The 25921-nt window shown below is 42.2% G+C and overlaps 1 protein-coding gene across 6 annotated transcripts in view; it reads left to right on the top strand.

Moving 5' to 3' along the window:
* The window catches only part of dpep1 (dipeptidase 1), a 40866-nt gene that overhangs the window by 914 nt on the left and 14031 nt on the right, over positions 1-25921 (top strand). Inside the window, exons 1-5 of one of the 6 annotated variants that reach the window (XM_063067471.1) lie at positions 3779-3862; positions 11497-11612; positions 16333-16459; positions 17945-18077; positions 22058-22208. In XM_063067471.1, coding sequence (XP_062923541.1) covers positions 11509-11612; positions 16333-16459; positions 17945-18077; positions 22058-22208 — 515 coding nt within the window. In that variant the 5' untranslated portion in view covers positions 3779-3862; positions 11497-11508. Of the gene's footprint in view, positions 1-3778; positions 3863-4010; positions 4075-5141; positions 5354-6307; positions 6387-8760; positions 8887-11496; positions 11613-16332; positions 16460-17944; positions 18078-22057; positions 22209-25921 lie in introns of those variants that run through there. The other 5 variants (XM_063067468.1, XM_063067474.1, XM_063067473.1 and 2 more) reach the window with 5 other exon arrangements.

Genomic DNA, 25921 nt, shown 5'->3' with positions numbered 1-25921 from the left:
GTTTCCTTCTCCTGACATCTATAATCAGCTCCTTGATTTTGCTGACATTGAATAAGAGGTTGTTGTTATGACACCACTCAGTTAGATTTTCAGTCTCCCTCCTATAAGCTGATTCATCACCACCTTTGATTCAGCCTGCAACAGTGGTGTGATCAGCAAACTTGAATATGGCTTTGGAGCTGTGCTTGGCCACACAGTCATAAGTGTAATTGTTCCTGTACCTTGTAGTGTGGGTCCTGAGGCTCTTGTACCTTCTTCCCGATGGCAGCAGTGAGCAGGGGAGTAAGCACACAGCCTGTGCTGATGGAGATCGCAGAGGAGATGTTGTTGTTGATCTGCGTTGACTGGGGTCTGCAAGTGAGGAAATCCAGGATCCAATTGCAGAAGGATGTACTGAGGGCAAGGTCTTGCAGCTAATTGATCAGTTTTGAGGGGATGATGATATTAAGAGGCTGTGCTGTAGTTGATAAAGAGCATCCTGGTGTATGGATCTGTGCTGCCCAGATGTTCCAGGATTGAGTGAAAAGCCAATGACAGGGCATCTGCTGTGGACCTGTTGCTCCAGTAGGTAAATGGGAGTGGATCTACAGCTTCTCAGGCTGAAGTTGATATGTTTCATTACCAACCTCTCAAAACACTTCATCACTGTGGATGTAAGTTCTACTGGGCAAAAGTCATTGTGGCAGGTCACCACTCTCTTCCTCGGCATCATTATAACTGACGTTTGCTTGAAGCGAGAGATTAAAGATCTCAGTGAACGCACTAGCCAGTTGATCAGCACAGGTCAGTTGATCAGTACTTGGCCTGGTAACCATCTGGGCCAGGTGCGTTTGCCAGAATGTCAGAAAATATAGAAAATATCATATCTTCATTGTATTATATGGAATGGCATCAGAAGCACATAAGACTGATTTGAAAGAAGTATTATTGAAATTGGGGAAAGAGGAAACTAGTTCTGCAAGGTGGAAAAAGGGATGAGATTCTGCAGGCAGAATTCACTGGGGCAGAAAAGGGACATCAAAGACACTAATTGTTGGATTGCAGCCATTATCACAGGGTGGTCAATACAGAAATATGTAGGCCTGGAGAATGCCTGCCTGAACAAAAGATGTCAGAAGTATGGCTTTAGGTTACCGAGGAATTGGGACCTCTACAAACCAGACATGTAGCAACAGGGTATTTGCTGGTGCTGCTAACAATGTTTAAACTCAGTTGACACAGGGATAGGAACCTAATGATAGAAGCAATAGGGAGAAAAGCTGAGCTGGACAGAGATAAATGGAGGGTAAAGGCAACTGTGCAAGGCAAGGCACAATAATTAGAATGTGTCAGCAAGTGGCAGAGCCTGCAAGCGTAGGAGTGAATCAGCAGAGGATGTGAAGGAAGAATGATCAGATAAAATTTTAAAACTCTTTATTAGAATGCAAGTATAATTAATACAAGATATATGGGTTGTCAGCACAAATAGAAGCGGATAATCTTGGATTGATATCCATTCCAGAGATGTACTTGCTAGGTTACAAGCTGAATATTCCAAGGTATTTGACATTTTGGTAGGGTAAGCAGAAAGGAAGTAGTACTGGCGTTGGTCTGTTAGTAAAGAGCAAGTTTACTGTGGTAGTGATAAATGGTACTGGTTCCAGTCCAGAGTGTAGACTCAGTTTGCATGGAGTCAAGGAATAAGAAAGATAAAGAGATCCCTGAGGGAGTAACTTACGAGACCCCAGCAATGCTACAAGGCTGAGTATACTGTAAAGCAAGAAATAATGGGGTCTTGTAAGATGGTACGGCAATGAACTTAATTACCGTGTAGATAGGATAAATCAATTTGACAATCATGAGGGTAACTTCATGGAACATATTTAAGGATGATTCCTAACAGCAATACTCTGAAGAATCAAACCGGAGGGAGACGGGCATATTTTAGATTGATTATCTAACAGTTAAGGATCCCAGGAATGAATGGTGGGGGGCTTTCAAATTCAGTTAAAGAGTGAGAGATTTGGGTCTGAAACTGGTGTTTTAAATGCAAAGGCCAATTGGATTAACATATCAGGTGTGTTTGATGGTTCTGCACCTGTACTCACTGGAGCTAAGAAGAATGAGGAGAGATCTCATTGAAACCTATCGAATATTGAAAGGCACACCTGGAGTGAACATGGAGAGGGTACTTCCCCTAGCGGGGGATTCTAGGACTAGCCTCAGAATAAAAGGACATCCCGTTAGAATAGAGACAAAGAGCAACTTCATTATCCAGAGGGTGGTGAATCTGTGCAATTCATTGCCATGGAAATCTGTGGAGGTGAAGTCAATGGATATACTTAACGTGGAGGTTGATAGGTTGTTGATTAGTAAGGGCATCAAAGGTTCCAGGGAGAAGGCAGGAGAACAGAGTTGAGAGGGATAATAAATCAGCCATTGTGGAATGGTGGAGCAGACTTGATGGACCAAATGGCCTAATTCTGCACTTATGCCTTATGGTCTAATTGAAGATGAAGCTGCGGTACGAGGTTATTGGCAGGATTCTTAGCACTATGGAGGAACAGAGTCCAATTCCACAGATTTCTCATAGTTGACTTGCAAGATGATAAGATGGTTGAGAAGGTGTGTGGTGTGCTGGTATGCATTAATCAGGGAATGGTTTTCAAGAGCTGTGAGGTAATACTGCAGCTCTATAAAAGTCTGGTTAGAATACATTTCAAGTGTTTGGTCACCTCATTATGGGGAGGGCATGGAAGCTTGAGAGAGACTGTGGAGGAAATTTACCAGAATGCTGTCTGAATTAGAGAGCAAGTGTTACGCAGAAAGGTTGAGTGAGCTAGGGAGTTTTTAAAAACATAGAAACATAGAAAATAGGTGCAGGAGTAGGCCATTCGGCCCTTCGAGCCTGCTCCGCCATTCAGTATGATCATGGCTGATCATCCAACTCAAAACCCTGTACCAGCCTTCCCTCCATACCCCCTGATCCCTTTAGCCACAAGGGCCATATCTAACTCCCTATTAAATATAGCCAATGAACTGGCCTCAACTGTTTCCTGTGGCAGAGAATTCCACAGATTCACCACTCCCTGTGTGAAGAAGTTTTTCCTATTCTCGGTCCTAAAAGGCTTTCCCTTTATCCTCAAATTGTGACCCCTCGTTCTGGAGTGAAGGAAGGTAAGAGGCAACTCAATAAAGGCATATAAAACTATGGGAGGCATAGAGTGGACAGCCTGCCCCCTTTTTCCAGCACAGCAATGACGAGTAGCAGAGGACATCTGTTTAATATTAGTGGACGAAAGTTTAGGGAGATGTCAGAGGTAGATAGTTTGCACAGAGTGGCGGATTCTGGGAAGCACTGCTGGGGTTGATGGTAATAGGGACATTTAAGAGACTCTTAGGATGTAAGATAAATGAAGATTATGGGCTGCGTAAGAGAGAAGGCTTAGATTGACAGTGGAGTTGGTTTCTACAGGTTGACACGACACTGTGAGCTGAAGACCCATATGGTGTTTTCTAGTTTACTCATTTCCAGATGTTAGTTTTCTCTGGATTAATAATTAACAGAATTTATAGTCCCTACGCTAAAAGATGATGAATTTAAAATGCTAGTGTCAAAAAGATAATGTAAAAGAGACCCAGCCAGTGCTGCATAGGTGTTTGAGGCTCCAAAGGCACTCCAGCGTTTCCTTGAGTGATTGGTGCTTGGAGTATAGGCAGAGGCTTTGGTGAGATAAGACTGATGGCGAGGGTAGTCCGAAGGAGCAACTCAGCAGCCGACTGGGGAGTAGCAGGGCAGCAGCAGCAGGTATTCGGGACCATGACATCAGAATTGAAAAAGCAGCATTGACACAAGGGAAAGGAGCTATCTCGTGAGAAGCTGGTGAGCTAATAACCTTCAAGTTTTAACTTTCTTCCAGCTACATTAGTAATTAGCGTGTTAATTTAACTACCAGAACCTGGTAGGGTGGGTCCTGAGGCTCTTGTACCTTCTTCCCGATGGCAGCAGTGAGCAGGGGAGTAAGCACACAGCCTGTGCTGATGGAGATCGCAGAGGAGATGTTGTTGCTGATCTGCGTTGACTGGGGTCTGCAAGTGAGGAAATCCAGGATCCAATTGCAGAAGGATGTACTGAGGGCAAGGTCTTGCAGCTAATTGATCAGTTTTGAGGGGATGATGATATTAAGAGGCTGTGCTGTAGTTGATAAAGAGCATCCTGGTGTATGGATCTTTGCTGCCCAGATGTTCCAGGATTGAGTGAAAAGCCAATGACAGGGCATCTGCTGTGGACCTGTTGCTCCAGTAGGTAAATGGGAGTGGATCTACAGCTTCTCAGGCTGAAGTTGATATGTTTCATTACCAACCTCTCAAAACACTTCATCACTGTGGATGTAAGTTCTACTGGGCAAAAGTCATTGTGGCAGGTCACCACTCTCTTCCTCGGCATCATTATAACTGACGTTTGCTTGAAGCGAGAGATTAAAGATCTCAGTGAACGCACTAGCCAGTTGATCAGCACAGGTCAGTTGATCAGTACTTGGCCTGGTAACCATCTGGGCCAGGTGCGTTTGCCAGAATGTCAGAAAATATAGAAAATATCATATCTTCATTGTATTATATGGAATGGCATCAGAAGCACATAAGACTGATTTGAAAGAAGTATTATTGAAATTGGGGATAGAAGAAACTAGTTCTGCAAGGTGGAAAAAGGGATTAGATTCTGCTGGCAGAGTTCAATGGGGCAGAAAAGGGACATCAAAGACACTAATTGTTGGATTGCAGCCATTATCACACGGTGGTCAATACAGAAATATGCAGGCCTGGAGAATGCCTGCCTGAAGAAATGATGTCAGAAGAACGCAGACATCCCAGCTCTCCCGAGAGTTCCGGGAGTCCCCCGCATATCGATAGCAGCTCCCTGATGCCCGCAAATTATATACAACATCCCGGAGATTGATTTTTTAGAGAGGGAGAGGGAAAAAAAAAGAAAGAAAATGAATGAATCCTGCTTGATCTCTCTTTGTGCTAAGTAGACCTATCAGTTTTCTCTGTGGGCGGGCTTTACAGTCGACCTCTCTCTCTCTTCCATATTCCATCAGTTCAGTTACTGCCGTCTGTAATGATGCTGAAATGATCCGGACGACTGTCGGTGTTAAAGTACAAAAGCCTGGGGAAGAAATTCGCAAGGCTGGCGGTGACAACCTGACGACACGAGGCTGTCCTATACGGGCGGGGCACGTTGGTGTCTTAAAGAGGATTAGAGCCAGGTTTAATTTGGAGCGAAATTCCAAAACATCCGCTAAAACATCCTTAAAAACGCGCTCGCAGCAGGCAAATTCTTCAGAGTTTTTTACCTGAAACACTTCACTTACAGGTACATCGAAGCCTGCGATGGGCTGGGTTTAAGCGCAGCCGTCTTCAGAAGATAAACCGATTTTAATAAAAACCCGGCCCCCACTGAGGTTTCGTCATTAGGACAGTGAACTGTTTATCACCTGTGCTGCGCTCTTTATATGCATTTTGAATTACACTTTGTTCAGTAATATATTGTTTTATTTGGTGTGCGTGATATATGTATTGTGGCTACACCGCGGACCGGACAGAGGTTGTTTCGTTTGTGGACAATCAGCCAGATGACAATAAACTTGAACTTGAAGATACAGAACTTCTAAATCACTCATTTAAAATCCCCCATTTCAATGTAAAAAAGTAAGTTCTGATCCCGACTATTTCAGGCAATATGTGTGTGTGACTACGGACGTATATGCGATCGGACATTGTCCAAATGGACGTTAAGCGGCGCACATCTGTAATAAGGATACACCTTATGCTTTTATTTCTTTTAGGGACCACAACATTTTAGGGAGGTTAAGTGCAGGGAAAACTGCTCAAGTATTTCAGTTCTTTTCCACAGAAAACCAAGGTCTGACAGAGAAGGTCACCAGAGCTGAGGTGTACTTTATATCTTTCATCATTGAGCATAACCTGCCATTCCAGATGTGTAAGCACACAGGCAAGCAATTCAAGAAAATGTTTCCTGATTCAGAAATAGCAAAAAACTATGCCTGCTCGTCAACCAAGACAGCAGCTATTAGAAGGAGGCGGAACCATGAGGGAGGTGATAAGCAGCTGGGGGAGGGGGCAGAGTGAAATAGGGGTAGGCGGAGTGATCCTGCCTATCCCCTCCCTGCTTCCCCTCCTCCACCCCTTTATCTTTCCCCTTACTGGTTTTTCACCTGGAACCCACCAGCCCTCTCTTTCCCACCCTCCCCCACCTTCTTTATAGGGCCTCTGCCCCCTCCCTCTTCAGTCCTGACGAAGGGTTCCAGCCCGAAACGTTGACTGTTCGTTTCCGCGGATGCTGCCCGACCTGCTGAGTTCCTCCAGCGTGTTGTGAGTTCAGCAGAGTAAGTGAAGGAAGAATGATAAAACAAAATTTTAAAACTCTTTATTAGAATGCAAGTGGAATTAATACAAGATATATGGGTTGTCAGCACAAGTAGAAGATAATCTTGGATTGATATCCATTCCAGAGATGTACTTGCTAGGTTACAAGCTGAATATTCCAAGGTATTTGACATTTTGGTAGGGTAAGCAGAAAGGAAGTAGTACTGGCGTTGGTCTGTTAGTAAAGAGCAAGTTTACTGTGGTAGTGATAAATGGTACTGGTTCCAGTCCAGAGTGTAGACTCAGTTTGCATGGAGTCAAGGAATAAGAAAGATAAAGAGATCCCTGAGGGAGTAACTTACGAGACCCCAGCAATGCTACAAGGCTGAGTATACTGTAAAGCAAGAAATAATGGGGTCTTGTAAGATGGTACGGCAATGAACTTAATTACCGTGTAGATAGGATAAATCAATTTGACAATCATGAGGGTAACTTCATGGAACATATTTAAGGATGATTCCTAACAGCAATACTCTGAAGAATCAAACCGGAGGGAGACGGGCATATTTTAGATTGCTTATCTAACAGTTAAGGATCCCAGGAATGAATAGTGGGGGGCTTTCAAATTCAGTTAAAGAGTGAGAGATTTGGGTCTGAAACTGGTGTTGTAAATGCAAAGGCCGATTGGATTAAAATATCAGGTGTGTTTGATGGTTCTGCACCTGTACTCACTGGAGCTAAGAAGAATGAGGAGAGATCTCATTGAAACCTATCGAATATTGAAAGGCACACATGGAGTGAACATGGAGAGGATACTTCCCCTAGCGGGGGATTCTAGGACTAGCCTCAGAATAAAAGGACATCCCGTTAGAATAGAGACAAAGAGCAACTTCATTATCCAGAGGGTGGTGAATCTGTGCAATTCATTGCCATGGAAATCTGTGGAGGTGAAGTCAATGGATATACTTAACGTGGAGGTTGATAGGTTGTTGATTATTAAGGGCGTCAAAGGTTCCAGGGAGAAGGCAGGAGAACAGAGTTGAGAGGGATAATAAATCAGCCATTGTGGAATGGTGGAGCAGACCTGATGGGCCAAATGGCCTAATTCTACTCTTATGCCTTATGGTCTAATTGAAGTTGAAGCTGGGGTACAAGGTTATTGGCAGGATTCTTAGAACTATGGAGAAACAGAGTCCAATTCCACAGATTTCTCATAGTTGACTTGCAAGATGATAAGATGGTTGAGAAGGTGTGTGGTGTGCTGGTATGCATTAATCAGGGAATGGTTTTCAAGAGCTGTGAGGTAATGCTGCAGCTCTATAAAAGTCTGGTTAGAATACATTTCAAGTGTTTGGTCACCTCATTATGGGGAGGGCATGGAAGCTTGAGAGAGACTGTGGAGGAAATTTACCAGAATGCTGTCTGAATTAGAGAGCAAGTGTTACGCAGAAAGGTTGAGTGAGCTAGGGAGTTTTTAAAAACATAGAAACATAGAAAATAGGTGCAGGAGTAGGCCATTCGGCCCTTCGAGCCTGCTCCGCCATTCAGTATGATCATGGCTGATCATCCAACTCAGAACCCTGTACCAGCCTTCCCTCCATACCCCCTGATCCCTTTAGCCACAAGGGCCATATCTAACTTCCTCTTAAATATAGCCAATGAACTGGCCTCAACTGTTTCCTGTGGCAGAGAATTCCACAGATTCACCACTCTCTGTGTGAAGAGGTTTTCCCTATTCTCGGTCCTAAAAGGCTTTCCCTTTATCCTCAAACTGTGACCCCTCGTTCTGGAGTGAAGGAAGGTAAGAGGCAACTCAATAAAGGCATATAAAACTATGGGAGGCAATAAGTGGACAGCCTGCCCCCTTTTTCTAGCACAGCAATGACGAGTAGCAGAGGACATCTGTTTAATGTCAGTGGACGAAAGTTTAGGAGAGATGTCAGAGGTAGTTATTTTGCACAGAGTGGCGGATTCTGGGGTGCACTGCTAGGGTTGATGGTAAAGGCTGATATAATAGGGACATTTAAGAGACTCTTAGGATGTAAGATAAATGAAGATTATGGGCTGCATAAGAGAGAAGGCTTAGATTGATAGTGGAGTTGGTTTCTACAGGTTGACACGACACTGTGAGCTGAAGACCCATATGGTGTTTTCTAGTTTACTCATTTCCAGATGTTAGTTTTTCTGGATTCATAATTAACAGAATTTCTAGTTCCTACGCTAAAAGATGATGAATTTAAAATGCTAGTGTCTAAAAGATAATGTAAAAGAGACCCAGCCAGTGCTGCATAGGTGTTTGAGGCTCCAAAGGCACTCCAGCATTTCCTTGGAGTGATTGGTGCTTGGAGTATAGGCAGAGGCTTTGGTGAGATAAGACTGACGGCGAGGGTAGTCCGAAGGAGCAACTCAGCAGCTGACTGGGGAGTAGCAGGGCAGCAGCAGCAGGTATTCGGGACCATGACATCAGAATTCAAAAAGCAGCATTGACACAAGGGAAAGGAGCTATCTCGTGAGAAGCTGGTGAGCTAATAACCTTCAAGTTTTAACTTTCTTCCAGCTACATTAGTAATTAGCGTGTTAATTTAACTACCAGAACCTGGTAGGGTGGGTCCTGAGGCTCTTGTACCTTTTTCCTGATGGCAGCAGTGAGAAGAGAGTGTGTTCTGGATGACGGGGGTCCCTGATGATAGTTGCTGCATTTCATGTAGATGTGCTCAGTGGTTGTGTGGGTTTTACCATATCCACTATTTTTTGCAGGGTTTTTCATTCAAGGGCATTAGTGTTTCCATACCAGGCTGTGATGCAGCCAATCATTATGCTCTCCACTACGTATCTATAAAAATCTGTCAAAGTTTTAGATGTCAGGCTGAATCACTGCAAACTCCTAAGGAATTAGAGACGCTTCTATGTTTTCTTCGTAATTGCACTTACGTGCTGGGCCTAGGACAGGCCCACCGAAGTAATAACACCTGAGAATTTAAAGAATTTAAAGATAGCCAGCGCCTCTTCCCCAGTGCACTGCTCAATACAAGAGGACATGGCTTTAAGATAAGGGGTGAGAAGTTCAAAGGGGATATTAGAGGAAGGTTTTTTACTCAGAGAGTGGTTGGTGCGTGGAATGCACTGCCTGAGTCAATGGTGGAGGCAGATACACTAGTGAAATTTAAGAGACTACTAGACAAGTATATGAAGGAATTGAAGGTGGGGGGGTTATATGGGAGGTAGGGTTTGTGGGTCGGCACAACATTGTGGGCCGAAGGGCCTGTAATGTGCTGTACTATTCTATGTTCTATGTTCTATATTCTCCACCTCTGATCCTCCTCTGAGGAGTGGCTCATTGACTCTAGTTTCCTCCTCCTGACGTCTATAATCAGCTCCTTGATTTTGCTGACATTGAATAAGAGTTTGTTGTTATGACACCACTGGGGGTGGGCATATTTTAGATTGTATAATGATACTGGATTAATTGATTATCTAATGGTTAAGGATCCCAGGGAAAAATGGTGGTGGGCTTTCAAATTTAGTTTAAGGTTGAGAGATTTGGGTCTGAAACTGATGTTTTAAATGTAAAGGTCAGATTCCATGGTATGAGAGCAGAGATGTATAAAATAAACTAGGGACAAACATATATCAGGGGTTCCCAACCTTTATAATGCCATGGACAACTACCATTAACCGAGGAGTCTGTGTTGGAACCCCTGAGGTGGATAAAGGGTAAGAGTGGAGGTTAGCAAAGGCAAGTAATTTGAGTATATATTGTATTATATTTTATCAATGAAGAGATATTGCAGTGAAGAAGAATGGCACTTTCAGAACAATGCACCTCCTATGATAGCTGACCTGCTGAGCGTTTCCAGTATTTTCTGGTTGTATTTCAGATTTCCTGCATTTGAAATATTTCTTGACTTTCATATAACAGACATGGATGAATAAAGTTGGAAATGAAAGATTTCAAGAAAGTGTTTCTTAAGGTACCACATAAATGGTTACACAACGAGACGGGAGTTCGCAGGTTGGGTTTGCATTGATAAGGGAATTAGCTCATAGACAGAAAATGGAGAATCTAGATAAGTGGGTTATTGTTTATTTTTGAGCTGCCCTTCACTAATTAGTGGGATACCTCGGGGATCAGTACTGTGATCTTGACTGTTTAAAGTCTACATTAATTACTTGGATAAAGGAACTGAGTGCACTGTAGCCAAATTTGCTAATGACAGAAAGGTAGGGAGGACAGGATGATAACAGCAAAGTGATATGGAGAAGATGAATAAATGAGCAGGTAGACTACAATAGGAAAAGATGTGAGGTTAGCCACTTTGGATGGTAAGAATGAGAAGGCAAGTTATTATTGAAATGGAGCCGGTCTCCTAGTGTATGAAACACAGAGAGTTGGCATGCAAGTTGAGGAAGTAATAAGGAATGTTGATTACAAAGGGGATGGGATTCTGATGCAATCTTACTGACACTGGAGAGTCTGCACATTTATGTATGCATGTTTACAGATATCTGCTTGCATTGGGTGCAGTGCAGAGAATATTCACCAGGTTGATTCCCAGGATAAAGATATTGATGCGTGAAGAAAGATTGAGAATGTTGAACCTGTACTTACTTGAGAAAGGAGATCATATAATATTCTGGGAGGGATTAGCAGGGCTAGTATGATAGAAGTTGTGTTTCCTAAAGGAGATATCTACATATGGAAGGCTTAATTTCAGAATAAGGGATTTATTTATTTAGATATGCTATAGCAACAAGACTTTTTTGCCCAATTACACCTCATGTGACCAATTAGCCTAATGACCCATATCCCTTTGGAATGTGGGAAAATCCGACGCACCAAAGGAAACCCACATGGTCTCGGGGAGAAGGTACAAACTACTTACAGACAGCAACAGAATTATGCATTTATAATACAATTGACAAGGGATTTCATTTTCCAGAAATGTGTTATTATGTTGCATTCTTTACCTAGAGAGCTCTGGGGTGATAGATCAGCCATGGCAGGGCAGGCTTGAAAGGACCAACCGTCTGACTCCCGTTGTTGTTTCTTACATTCTAATGTTATATCTCCGATATGCAAAGTAAGAGGAAGAAAACTGAATTTCACACGAAGTTACATCTCATCCACAGAAATCACAGAAGATGTGGATTGCTTTTTTTCTGTTGAGTGTTTGTGCACTCTGCTCTGCAGATCGGTATAGACAACGGGCAGAGGAGCTAATGAAACAAACTCCTCTTATTGATGGGTGAGTAAAACAAATTTCTATATGACGTTGCAAAGTTGTCACATGTAGATTTTCTCAATTGACATTAAAGTAGATCCATGAAATCACACATGAGGCAGTTAGGTTTATGGTGGATTCTCAAAGTTCAAAGTAAATTTTATTATCATGTCACCATATATAACCCTGAGATGTATTTTCCTGTGGGCATACTCAGCAAATCTGTAGATTAGTAACTATAACGGGATCAGTGAAAGATGCAGAAGGCAAAAAACTGTGCAAATCCAAACATAAATAAATAGCCAGAACATGGAGAAAAAGTGAGAAAAAAAGCCCTTGAAAATTCTGTGGCTTTCAGGAAAATTTTTTGCAAAGTTTGGTCTCTTTTTGTTGATATATCTTCTTACATCTGTACACACATTTCTCAATATTGTCCCCAATGCACAAAAGTAATTTCCAGTGTCAGAAATTACACCACAGAATTTCCTGAAGCATCAATAACAGACTCTGCTCTGCACTATGTTGTGTTTTCCTCTGTTCTCACTGAAGACGTGCCATAGAAATGGGGAATGCATACTGTATGCAAAAGGGCTGAATTTCATAGTGACTATTCAAATGTTAATGTGAACTTTATCCTGGCTGTAGGAATCTTATCTTGGATCAGACAAGTGTCTGGTCATAACAGAGATCCTTGAAGATGTGGGACAAATTTTTTTTTAAAAGCTTTCTGCTTTTATACTGTTTGAGAGCAGGAATATAGCAGACCTGAAATCAGGTCATGTGTAGTCACAGTGGGATTTCATGGTGTCAGATAACCTGGATGATTTCAGTTTGGTTGGGCTGATAGAACAACTTTTATTCCCTTGATAAACAGAGGAAGGTAATTCATATACATATGGAAATTGGAATCAAATAATATGGATGAGGCATCAGTACAATTAATTTCTCTGATGAATCCTGATGAAGGATCTTGGCCAAAAACGTTGACTGTTCATTAATCTCCATTGATCTTGCCTGCCCTGCTGAGCATTAGCTGCCTTAATGACTATCGTCCAGTAGCAGTCACATCTATGGTGATGAAATGCTTTGAGAGGTTGGTTATAGCTAGAATCAACTCCTGCTTCAGCACTGACTTGGACCCACTGCAATTTGCCTATCGCCATAATAGGTTTATGGCAGATGCATTCTCAATGGCTCTTCACACGGCCTTGGATCACCTGGACAATATTAACACCTGTGTTAGGATACTGTTCATTGACTATAGTTCAGCTTTTAACAACATCATTCCCACAGTCCTGAACAATAAGCTACGGAACCTGGGCCTCTGTACCTCCCTCTGCAACTGGATCCTTGACTTCCTAACCAGAAGACCACAATCTGTGCAGATTGGTGATAATATCTCCTCCTTGCTGACGACCAACACTGGTGTGCCTCAGGGGTGTGTGCTTAGCCCACTGCTCTATTCTCTCTACACCCATGACTGTGCTGCTAGATATGGCTCAAATTCCATCTGCAAATTTGCTGATGATATGATTGTTAGCAGAATCTCAGATGGAGACGAGAGACGTGCAGCAGTGAGATATAGCTGTTAGTTGAGTGGTGTCGCAACAGCAGTCTTTCACTCAACATCAGTAAAACCGAAGAGCGATTATGGACTTTAGTCAGACAAGGGAACACGAACCAATTCTCATAGAGGGATCAGAAATGCAGAGTGTGAGCAATTTCAAGTTCCTGGGTGTCAAGATCTCTGAGAATCTAATCTGGTCCCAACATATCCATGTAGTTATAAAGAAGGCAAGACAGCGGCTATATTTCATTAGGAGTTTGAGGAAATTTGGTTTGTCACCAAAATCTCTCAAAAACTTCCACAAATATATCATGGAGACTATCCTGACAGGCTGCATCACTGTCTGGTATGATGGGGGGGGCGGGGGTACTGTACAGGATCGAAAGAAGCTATAGAAAGTTGTAAAATTAGTCAGCTCCATTATGGGTACTAGCCTCTGTAGTATTCAAAACATCTTCAAGAGGTTTTGTCTCAGTCGGGCGTCCATCATTAAGGAGCCCCATCACCCAGTACATGCCCTCTTCTCATTGTTACCATCAGAAAGGAGGTGCAGAAACACTCAGCGATTCAGGAACAGCTTCTTCCCCTCCCTGCCATCCGATTCCTAAATGGAAATCGAACCTATGAACACTACCTCACTTTTTATTATATTATTTCCGGTTTTGCACTATTTTTAATTTAGCTATTTTATATATATACTTACTGTGAGTGAGTCGCTCATTTATTTATTTATTTTCTATATTATCGTGTATTGCTTTATACTGCTGACGTAAATCAACAAATTTCATGATGTATGCCTGTGAGATTAAACCTGATTCTGATTTCCTCCAGCATTTTCTGTGTTACTCTGGATTTCCAGCATCTGCAGAATCTTTTGTGTTGATTCATTTCCCTGTCCGTCTGGACCTTAACCAATTTCTCCTGCTGCTCACTGACCAAGCAAAGTCCCAATGAAGGGTGTTGACCCGTATTATCAAATTCCTATTCCCCTCCATAGATGATGCCTGACTGGCTGAGTTCCTTCAGCATCTTGTGTGGTGCTCAAGATTTCCAGCATCTGCAGAATCTCTTGTGTTTATGTATAGTTGAAGCTATTTTCAATGACAGAAGGATGTCTACTGCAGACTGGGAAAAAAATGGAGCATATTTTGTTATTCATTTTCTTGGTAGGAATGCTAAACATTGAGAAGGTGATGGTGAGACATTTACTTGCACTGCTATCTTCCTTCTGGTGCTTTTGGGCTGGGAATTCAAGATTTAGACCAATGATGAGGAAGGGATGAGATGTTTCCTAATCAGGATGGTATGTAACTTGGAAGAGCCACCTTCAGGAAATGGTCCTTCTGTGCCCGAATCCCTCGTCCCACTTGGCAGCAGAGTTCACAAGATTGGAGGTGCTTTTTGAAGTAACTTGGATTTTGCAGATGGTACTCATTGTATCCACAATACGCCAGTGGTGGAGTAAATGAACATTTAGAAAGGTGAATCGAATGTCTACGTGATGTCATTTTATCACCCTTTGGATTTGCCTTGTCAATAGAAAAAAGGCTTAGGGACATCAGAAAATGAGTCATTCAGCACTGGATTCTCAACCTTGTATGGTTAAAGCAACCAAGTTTCCGGACAATAATGATCTCTAAGATGTTGCTAATATAGGATTTGGGGATTCCCACTGAAGGTCAAGGTTTATGTGAGAAGGATGTTGTCTGCCTCTCTTGTGCTGTGAATTTTTCTTACCGCCTATCAGTCAGATGTTACCTTGGTTATGCTACATGCAAGTATGGGCTCCTTCATTTTCTGAGGAATTGCAAGTAAAATTACCCATGTGCAACCATCAGTAAAAATCCCCACTTTGACCTTATGAATAAAGAAAGTTTGTTGAAGTCATTGGAGATGGCTCGGCCCGAGGAATTTCTGTGGTGATGCCCCAGGGGTTTTGGGAATATAGTTGATGGGGCAGTGAGTTCCAACACCAATAGTTTGCAACTTAACCTTTTTGAGAAAGAGTTTAATGGAATGACAGGAAGGAAATTTATTTCCAAGCATTTGGAGATGGTCGCTCTCTCTTGGGTCATCCAGTATCATTTCATGGCCGCTGACGTTCTTTGTGGCAGGTCGAGCCCGATGGCATTTTCATAGAATCATTGCTGATCAACAGAATGGGGAAAATGGCCGCTTTCTCAGTCGAAGGCTTTGGGCTGGTCCCACAGAAGGCTTTTTGATTTAAGCTACAGCCTTGCTTTCTCATTGAATATTTTCTAAACTTGGAGGTCTGGGTTTAAGCACTCTTAAGACTGTTGGGTGGGGTGTACTCAATAGAGGAGCTGCAATTCCATGTGGATTTTGAAGGCTCTGGGTTGAGGTTGATTTCAGTGTCCTGAGGGAGAGTGCTGCTTAACCATATTAACATGCAGTATTCAGCGAGCAGATCGGGACCATGTCTGTCACCTTGCCATCAACTCCCCAGTGCTTACAAATGATGTTACTTGTTGCCCTTGTCTCAACTTGTAGTCCTACAAGGTTGCCAAGGAAAGATCGAACATCACACCAAAGTACTTCGGAAGAACAAGGTTCTAGCCTTGTCCATTATGTGTTTTTGCCAGGTGACTCAAGATTGCTGTGGTTCTAATGGAGCTTCCATTGCTGGAAGTAACCGGAGAGCATCCAGAAAATTGTCCTGACAAAGTGAATGAGCAGCCAATGCTGATTCATGGCAGCGAAATTAATATAGTTCCTTGGCTTTGTGGCTTGGATATTAACAAAACAGAAACTTCAGAGGCTCAACACTAACGAAAAGTGACACTGTGATAGAGTTTGTGCACTTTATATGATAATACCATCTTGTTTTCCAGCAAATAAAATGGTTTATCCTGTTTTCAGATCTTGTATTGTTGAATGGATTAGGTGAGAGCAAGCACAAAAATAATAGCTTCTCCACAGCTTTGTAAAGCACTTCCCCATGATAATCTTTCTTAGAATTGCACTTCAAAGCTCAAAGGTAAAAAGTTTCTGAAACATAAAAATCATGATTCATTCAAATGGTTTATCAAAATAAATTAGAAATTATACAGATTTGTACAGTCCCCTATATGTGAGGAATTCTGAGGGAAATGCAAGCTGGTGTGTCAGAACTCATTTTGTTTTTTGACATTTAAATGTTTTTCTTTCCAAAACTAGACACAATGATCTCCCCTGGCAACTTCTACTGAGCTTTCACAACCAACTAAGCAAAGTGGATCTGAACCAGCTAAATGAAACCCACACTAACATCCCCAAATTGAGAAAAGGTCTTGTTGGAGGACAGGTATTTAATTTACCTATTAATTGAATTGTGCGTTAATTTTCAGCATTCAATTCCAGATTGTATTGAAGAAAAATAAATTGAATGCAGCAAAGTGGGTAAGTATGATGAAAGCTCTTCAGTAGCAGGGAGGATATTGAAAACATGGATTAAGTGAAGAAAACAGCCATTTCTGAGATGTAATAAAGCATTAGATCTATATCAGGCAGGGAGAAAGGTAGAGCACCAAATATATTTTCTTCTGGTTATCCTCAAACTTAATAGATTATCTCATCAATGAATTTTTTCTAAGCAATCACTCATCATGTCTACCATTTAGGCAAACTCATGCAAAATTGCTGTTTACTGCAAACTAAAATCAGAGCCTTGGATGTTTTATTAATATCATTGTCAGCTATAAGTATTTCTCTTGAGAAGCATTTCATTGAATCATAATTTCGCATTTATTTCAGATGAGTGTACATTTGCCAGGTTCCATCCCAAATAATCTCAAAAATGTACATTTTTATAGCATTCTTAACAGTAAAAACAATGTAAGGGAAAAATAATACATGATAAACAAAGAGAATAAGCAACTACAAATACCGATCATGACTAGAAATCAAAATGCTCCAAGTTAGCAGACTAATAAAGTGCCTTACAGATCATCAAACTGTCTATAGTACTGGAAATTATTACAATCTCTCTCTGCATCTGTTGGGACTATCATTTATGGCATTTGAATTGTGTAAATGTTACTGGAAGATATTGCAGGATACCAGGAAAGTAAGCAGGAAGATAATTAGATGGAGTTTCGCATCAAGTGGAAGAAAGTGCTTTCTGCCAATTGAATCTCTGAACCTTTTAGTTGAAGAGAAGGAAACCTTGTAAAATAGTGGCACATGTCTGCTAACATGACGGAACAGAGGTTGCACTATCTCATATAATCTAGCTGAAGATTTCATATCCAACCCTCATGTCTCCTTTAAGAGTTGTAGAAACGTGACTCACCTCAAAATCTGCTAGAGATGTCTGAATATCAAAGAAACATCCACACACCTTTCCTAACCTAAACTAATCTCTATTATCCCAGAGCCTGACATGGAGAGCATGGTGTCAAGCCTACATTTGGATGTAATATCAACATTGTTTGGGCATAGCTGCTAATCAGATTTCAAATGATTTTTTTAAAGGTTACCCAGAATCTGCACAATCGTGCGAGGATCAGACATAAACAAGGAGCAGGGAATAGGACTGATTAGGTTGTTCCATTGAGAGCTTGTTATTGATTTGATTGGGTTAATAAGGTTCTAAAAGATAAGAGATCGAGGAACGGCCTTTCATCACATCCGCCCTTTTTATTCCAATTTATCATGCACAATATGCCCTGAAAAATAATTGCATGTATTTATTTTCTTGACACTGTTCTGTGACTGTCAATGCATTAGATTGTTCTTATACAGTAGCTTTAATTTTTCAAGTTCTAACTTGGAAATTCTGTTGTTCCAGTTTTGGGCTGCATATACGCCATGTAACACCCAGTACAAGGATACTGTGAGGCAAACCCTGGAACAAATTGATGTCATAAAGAGAATGTGTGTGAAGTATCCTGAAACTTTCCAATGTGTAGTTTCAAGCAAGGGTAAGTAATTTCTAATATTTGCTGCCAACAGTTACAATTAATCTGGCAACATGTTATGATGGTGCTTTCCTACTTAAACCTAACACTATTCTCTACCACGTCCTCTGATAGGGAATCATGGATTTACAATGGCAGAGGCCCAAATCCTTCCCCTCAACACAGCAGTCTTCTGTATATTCACTTGTATGATTCAAATCTCATGAAGTAGTTCAAAACTTTATGTTCTTGTTGTACAAACTAAGCAATGGAAACAAGCAAAAGTACTGGAGGAAGTCATCAAGTCAGGCAGCAACTATAGCAAGAATATGGACTTGATCCAGTTCAGTTCATATAACGTGCCTTGACCCAAAGCATCCACTGTCCACATCCCTCCATTGATGCTGCTTGACCTGCTGAGTTCCTCCAGTGCTCCGTGCGTTGCTTTAGATTCCAGCATCAGCTGTCCTGTGTCTACACTGAGCAAAGGAACCTTTACTGCTGAAGATCTAGCATCGTCCCAGAGTATTGACCAGCAGCAGTATGGTCAATGAGAAAATGCAATGCAGGTTATGATGGTGGACAGACAGCAGAGAGTATGTAATTTGCAGACAAAATAGATTCCTTTAAGGTACAAATGCCCAATAGAAAAATTCAATTGTGGAAAAATTAAAAATAACATTACATCCAGCAAAAAAGATTATGAAGTTGCCTAAGACCAGGGCTGTTGATGTAATAGGCCTTTATTCAGAACAAACAGATACACAGAAGGGACATGGTGGGAGACTCTTAGCAGAATCTCCTGTAAGATTTCTCAGAAGAAAGTAAAAGTTTAAGGGCACTTAGACAGCTCCTATTCCCAGAACTCCCATTGAAGTTGCTTCACAATCTCTAACATACTTTCCTCTGGATAGAAATCTGTCCCAGAGAGGTAAGTCTCTGAAGGTTTCTTGTTAAAAGGGCAGCAATGGCCCTTCAGTAAAAAATTGCCGCATCACCTTCCTCCACTGATGCACTATCAATTACTCCAAAAGACTGGAAGTAGAGTAAATACTGAAAGGCTTTTATTAACAGTAAAATGGACCCACGTCCATGCTGAATATATGTCCCAGACTGAGGGAGGAGCAGTGACACAATTGCCTTTATTCTGGGGTCTGTGGGAGGAGCCACAGGAGCAGTCAGCAGAGGGGCGTGTCCAGGCACGTCCAGACAGGTAACCCAGTTACAACCTATATACATGGCTTACCACATCCACCCCCATGGGTTACTACAAGAACATATCCCTATATGAAGAATGCAAGTAGAGAAATATCTCAAATCTAGCATGTTGCTCTAGGGGTTCGAAGACATTCTCTTCTGGGAAACACTCCTGGTTCTCTTTCAGTTTTTTTTGTGGATATACTTCACCTGCGAATCTGCTAGGGTTGTCTATTGTGTCTGGTGCTTCCTATGCGGCCTCCTCTACTTTGCTGAAACTGTCATAAATTGTCCTCCCCCTTCCTTCTTCTATTCCCCTCTCTGACCCCTTACCTCTTCTCACTTGCCTATCACCTCCCCCTGAGTCCTCTCCTACTTCCCTTCATCCTATGATCCACTCTCCTCTCCCATCAGATTCCTTCTTCTCCAGCCCTTCATCTTTCCAACCCACCTGACATCACCTATCACCTAGCTTGTCCTTCTTCCCCTCTCCCCACTTTTTTTTATTCCAGCATCTTCCCATTTCTTCAGTCCAGAAGAAGGGTCCTGACATGAAACGTCGATTGTTTATTAATTTCCACAGACACTGCCTGACCTGCTGAGTTCCTACAGAATTTTGTGTGTGTGACTACTATCTTTTTGCTTTCTTTGATGGGGAACACCAACCATGAGTGAAAAATAGCAATAGATTTTGCTGCTAGACTATCTGTCTCAATTATTTTTCTCACAAGTAATACTGTCAGAAGGATTTTTTCCCCCTTTTCCAATTCCTTATTAAGGTCTTTTTGATAACATTAAGGTATTTTATTCTTTTTCAGAACTGAGGTTTGTGAAATTAAATATTCGGCCTTCAAAATGGAAAGGGTGGTTTATTGGGAAATTGTGGCCAGATTGCTTGGGATTTTCTATTCACTGTGGTCAGCATCTGTCATCTTGATTATTTCTAACTTCCATATTGTGATGTAGGAGTGAGGAAAACACCTGAGATTTGTGATTAGTCATCTAAAGTGTACAAAGATTCACAGAGGTACATTAGAAAATGTGAGTATGTGAGGTTAAGGCAGAAAACAGTTATGAAATCAAACAGTACAATAAATGAATATTACATAAAAATATTTTACCTTGGTTTTGTGGTTCGGATCAGGGATGGGATTAGTGCACTGAAGCATGAATGAGAGGAAGAAATGGCTTAGGAATGAATGGTGTGTGAAAGGCAATGGCTTCACAATTGTATCTGTATTTTGAAATTAATACATCAACTCCATTTTACAGCCTGATCCCCATGTGCCTCAATTCCTGGCATATCCAGAAATCTATCAATCTCTGTTTTGAATGAAACCAACAACTTCTTTACAACTCCTCCCTTGGAGTGTCAGACACCCTGAGCCAATAGGCTGGTCCTGGACTTATTTCCTGGCATAATTTACATATTACTATTTAATTATTTATGGTTTTATTACTATTTAATTATTTATGGTGCAGCTGTAACAATAACCAATTTCCCTCGGGATCAGTAAAGTATGACTATGACTATGACTATAACTAGGCACCCAGAACCCACCAGACTAGAGAATAGCCAAGATTCCTCAGCTACTAGGTGAATTACTTGTCAACTCAGTCCTATCCTATAAACTCTGGTTTCATACTTCTCATCAAGGGGAAACATCCTGTCTCTATTCAGCCCTATAAGAGTTTTCTACATTTCAATGAGATCTCTCAAACTTCTAGACAACATAGGCCTGGTCTGCTCAGTCTCTCATCGTGCATATTCATCATCCCTGGAACCACCCTAGTGAATCTAGGGCAAGTCGAATCATGTTTTGCGGTTTGGAGACTAAACTGGGTCATAATTCTCCACGTGATGTCTCACCAAGGCCTGACATTATTTTCGTGCAATACATTTACTTTTATACTCAAATCATCTTGAAACAAAGACCAACATACCATTTGCCTATCTATTAGTTTGATGCATCTGCATGCTGGCTTTCAGTGACTTGTTTACAAGCACATCTGGGTTCCAATCTCTCACCAAGTAAAACAAAATAATTTGCTGTTTTGTGTATGAGTAAACAACTTCATTTTCCCCCGCAATATATTACACCTGTCATGTTCTTGCCTACTTACTCAGCTCATCTGTATCTTTACATCCTCCTCCTTATTCACAATGCCACCTAGTTTTATATCATCCGTACACTTGCTATTGCTACTGTGGTAAACCATATATATGTTGTAACTGGGTTAACTGTCTGGACATGCCCCTCTGCTGACTGCCCCTGTGGTTCCTCCCACAGATCCTGAACAAAGGTGATTTCGCCCTGCTCCTCCCCCTCAGTCCGGGGGGCAGACACTCAGCATGGAAGTCGTATTGTACAGCGAATAAAAGCCTTTCAGTATTTACCCTACTTCAGTCTTTTGGAGTTATTGAAGGTGCTTCAGCTACATTGATATCAATTATATACTGTTTTCTCAAGGCATTCTGCAGTTGTTTGTTTAATTCTGGCACCGCCTGTAAGGAGTTTGTACGTTCTGCCCGTGGGTTTCCTCCAGGTGCTCTGGTTGCCTCCCACTGTCCAAAGACGTGCTCGTTAGTAGGTTAATGGTCATTGTAAATTGCCCTGTGATTAGGCTAATGTTAAATAGCAGGGCTGCCGGGCAGTGCCACCCTTTGGGTCAGACAGTCCTGTTCCGTGCTGAATTTCTAAACATAAAATTAAATAAGGATGTCTTATAAGTATACATGTGTTAAGTGAACTCTGTTTGAATCCAAGTAAATGATTATACAAATCTTTGAACTCCTTTCTTGACAGAAATACGCGAAGCTTTCAAAATTGGTAAACTGGCCAGTTTAATAGGCATAGAGGGCGGACATTCCATTGACAGCAGCATGGCTACACTACGCCTCTTCTTCGAGCTGGGCGTACGTTACATGACCCTCTCACACAGCTGCAATACGCCATGGTAAGATGAAATTAATTCAATTCTTCCTTCGTTTAAGTAATCAGTATTATTTTTATGCATATTGAACACCACTGTAATTTCAGCATGAATGAAATTACAACAGTAAAGCAGACAGGGCAAAATAAAACATATAACATTTTTAGGACTTACCAATTTTGTACCAGGAAATAAAGCTGAGTCTCAGGATCATTATTTATGGAGGCATTTTTAGAATTTTTATCGGGCGCAGGTGAAGCGCAGAAGACTTAAAAGGACAGAATCCTGCTTCGGGTTTAATTCGGAGAAGGAAGTCTGAGAATCGGAGCGGGAATGCGGAGGAGGACATTTTAGAATTTTTCGTTTTTTTTCCATCGGCATTCAGAGAGGCGGGACTGCACAGGCGTGTGATGTCGGGCAGTGAAGCGCGGAAGATTTAAAAGGAACAGAGCCTTATACAGTGGGCAGCGTAGTTTGCGGGCGGCAGAGTGAGCCGGGAGCAGAGTGAAGGCTTAAGGGCTTTGGTTCAACAGGCTTAGGCGGAAATGGGCGAGGTGAGGAAGGTTTGGTATTCATTTTTTGTTGTTTTTTGAGGAGAGGGGCAGTATGAGTGTGAGGGCAGTTTGTTGTTCTCGGTGCCGGATGTGGGAGGCCCTGGAGTCTCCAAGCCTCCCGGACGTCCACATCTGCGCCAGGTGCGCCGAGATGCAGCTCCTAAGGGACCGCGTTAGGGAACTGGAGCTGCAGCTCGATGACCTTCGTCTGGTCAGGGAGAGTGAGGAGTTGATAGAGAGGAGTTACAGGCAGGTGGTCGCACCGGGGCCACGGGAGGCAGACAAGTGGGTCACGGTTAGGAGGGGGAAGGGGAAGAGTCAGGTAATAGAGAGTACCCCGGTGGCTGTGCCCCTTGACAATAGGTACTCCTGTTTGAGTACTGTTGGGTGGGACAGCTTACCCGGGGGAAGAGACAGTGGCCGTGCCTCCAGCACAGAGTCTGGCCCTGTAGCTCAGAAGGGTAGGGCAAGGAAGAGGAGGGCAGTTGTGATAGGGGACTCGATAGTAAAGGGGTCAGTAGGTGATTCTGTGGACGCAGTCCAGAGACCCGGATGGTAGTTTGCCTCCCTGGTGCCAGGGTCCAGGATATTTCTGATCGCAACCAAGATATCCTGAAGTGGGAGGGTGAGGAGCCAGAGGTCGTGGTACATATAGGTACCAATGACATAGGTAGGAAAAGGGAAGAGGTCCTGAAAGGAGAATATAGGAAGGGAGTTGAGAAAAAGGACCGCAAAGGTAGTAATCTCGGGATTACTGCCTGTGCCACGCGACAGTGAGAGTAGGAATGCAATGAGGTGGAGGATAAATGCGTGGCTGAGGGATTGTAGCAGGGGGCAGGGATTCAAGTTTTTGGGTCATTGGGACCTCTTTTGGCGCAGGTGTGGCCTGTACAAAAAGGACGGGTTACGCTTGAATCCTAGGGGGACCAATATCTTGGCGGGGAGATTTGCGAGGGCTACTGAGGTGACTTTAAACTAGAATGGTTGGGGGGTGGGAATCAAATTAAAGAGACTAGGAGAGAGGAGGTTAGTTCACAACAGAGGGATGGGAACAAGTGCAGAGAGACAGAGGGGTGTAAAATGAGGGTAGAAGCAAAAAGTAGTAAGGTGAAAAGTAAAAGTGGCAGGCCAGCAAATCCAAGGCAAAAATCAAAAAGGGCCACTTTTCAACATAATTGTTATAAGGGCTAAGTGTGTTGTAAAAGCGAGCCTGAAGGCTTTGTGTGTCAATGCAAGGAGCATTCGTAACAAGGTGGATGAATTAAAAGTGCAGATTGTTATTAATGAATATGATATAGTTGGGATCACAGAGACATGGCTCCAGGGTGACCAAGGATGAGAGCTCAACGTTCAGGGATATTCAATATTCAGGAGGGATAGACATGAAAGAAAAGGAGGTGGGGTAGTATTGTTGGTTAGAGAGGAGATTAATGCAATAGAAAGGAAGGACATTAGCCAGGAGGATGTGGAATCGATATGGGTAGAGCTGCATAACACTAAGGGGCAGAAAACGCTGGTGGGAGTTTTGTACAGGCCACCTAACAGTAGTAGTGAGGTTGGGGATGGTATTAAACAGGAAATTAGAAATGCGTGCAATAAAGGAACAGCAGTTATAATGAGTGACTTCAATCTACATATAGATTGGGTGAACCAAATTGGTAAGGGTGTTGAGGAAGAGGATTTCTTGGAATGTATACGGGATGGTTTTGAACCAACATGTCGAAGAACCAACTAGAGAGCAGGCTATTCTAGACTGGGTATTGAGCAATGAGGAAGGGATAATTAGCAATCTCGTCGTGAGAGGCCCCTTGGGTAAGAGTGACGATAATATGGTGGAATTCTTCATTAAGATGGAGAGTGACATAGTTAATTCAGAAACAAAGGTTCTGAACTTAAAGAAGGGTAACTTTGAAGGTATGAGACGTGAATTAGCTAAGATAGACTGGCAAATGACACTTAAAGGGTTGACGGTGGATATGCAATGGCAAGCATTTAAAGATCACATGGATGAACTACAACAATTGTTCATCCCAGTTTGGCAAAAGAATAAATCAGGGAAAGTAGTGCACCCGTGGCTGACAAGGGAAATTAGGGATAGTATCAATTCCAAAGAAGAAGCATACAAATTAGCCAGAAAAAGTGGCTCACCTGAGGACTGGGAGAAATTCAGATTCCAGCAGAGGAGGACAAAGGGCTTAATTAGGAAAGGGAAAAAAGATTATGAGAGAAAACTGGCAGGGAACATAAAAACTGACTGTAAAAACTTTTATAGATATGTGAAAAGAAAAAGATTGGTTAAGACAAATGTAGGTCCCCTACAGACAGAAGCAGGTGAATTGATTATGGGGAGCAAGGACATGGCAGACCGATTGAATAACTACTTTGGTTCTGTCTTCACTAAGGAGGACATAAATAATCTTCCGCAAATAGTAGGGGACAGAGGGTCCAATGAGGTGGAGGAATTGAGGGAAATACATGTTAGTAGGGAAGTGGTGTTAGGAAAATTGAAGGGATTAAAGGCAGATAAATCCCCAGGGTCAGATGGTCTGCATCCCAGAGTGCTTAAGGAAGTAGCCCAAGAAATAGTGGATGCATTAGTGATAATTTTTCAAAACTCTTTAGATTCTGGACTAGATCCTGAGGATTGGAGGGTGGCTAATGTAACCCCACTTTTTAAAAAAGGAGGGAGAGAGAAACCAGGGAATTATAGACCGGTTAGCCTAACATCGGTGGTGGGGAAAATGCTAGAGTGAGTTGTCAAAGATGTGATAACAGCACATTTGGAAAGCGGTGAAATCATCGGACAAAGTCAGCATGGATTTGTGAAAGGAAAATCATGTCTGACGAATCTCATAGAATTTTTTGAGGATGTAACTAGTAGAGTGGATAGGGGAGAACCAGTGGATGTGGTATATTTGGATTTTCAAAAGACTTTTGACAAGGTCCCACACAGGAGATTAGTGTGCAAACTTAAAGCACACAGTATTGGGGATATGGTATTGATGTAGATAGAGAATTGGTTGGCAGACAGGAAGCAAAGAGTGGGAATAAACGGGACCTTTTCAGAATGGCAGGCAGTGACTAGTGGGGTACCACAAGGCTCAGTGCTGGGACCCCAGTTGTTCACAATATATATTAATGACTTAGATGAAGGAATTAAATGCAGCATCTCCAAGTTTGCAG

Source organism: Mobula hypostoma, chromosome 14 (assembly GCF_963921235.1).
Source record: "Mobula hypostoma chromosome 14, sMobHyp1.1, whole genome shotgun sequence".
NCBI lineage: Eukaryota > Metazoa > Chordata > Chondrichthyes > Myliobatiformes > Myliobatidae > Mobula > Mobula hypostoma.
The sequence above is the reverse complement of the archived record's forward strand: the minus strand, read 5'-3'. Positions and strand labels throughout refer to the sequence as shown.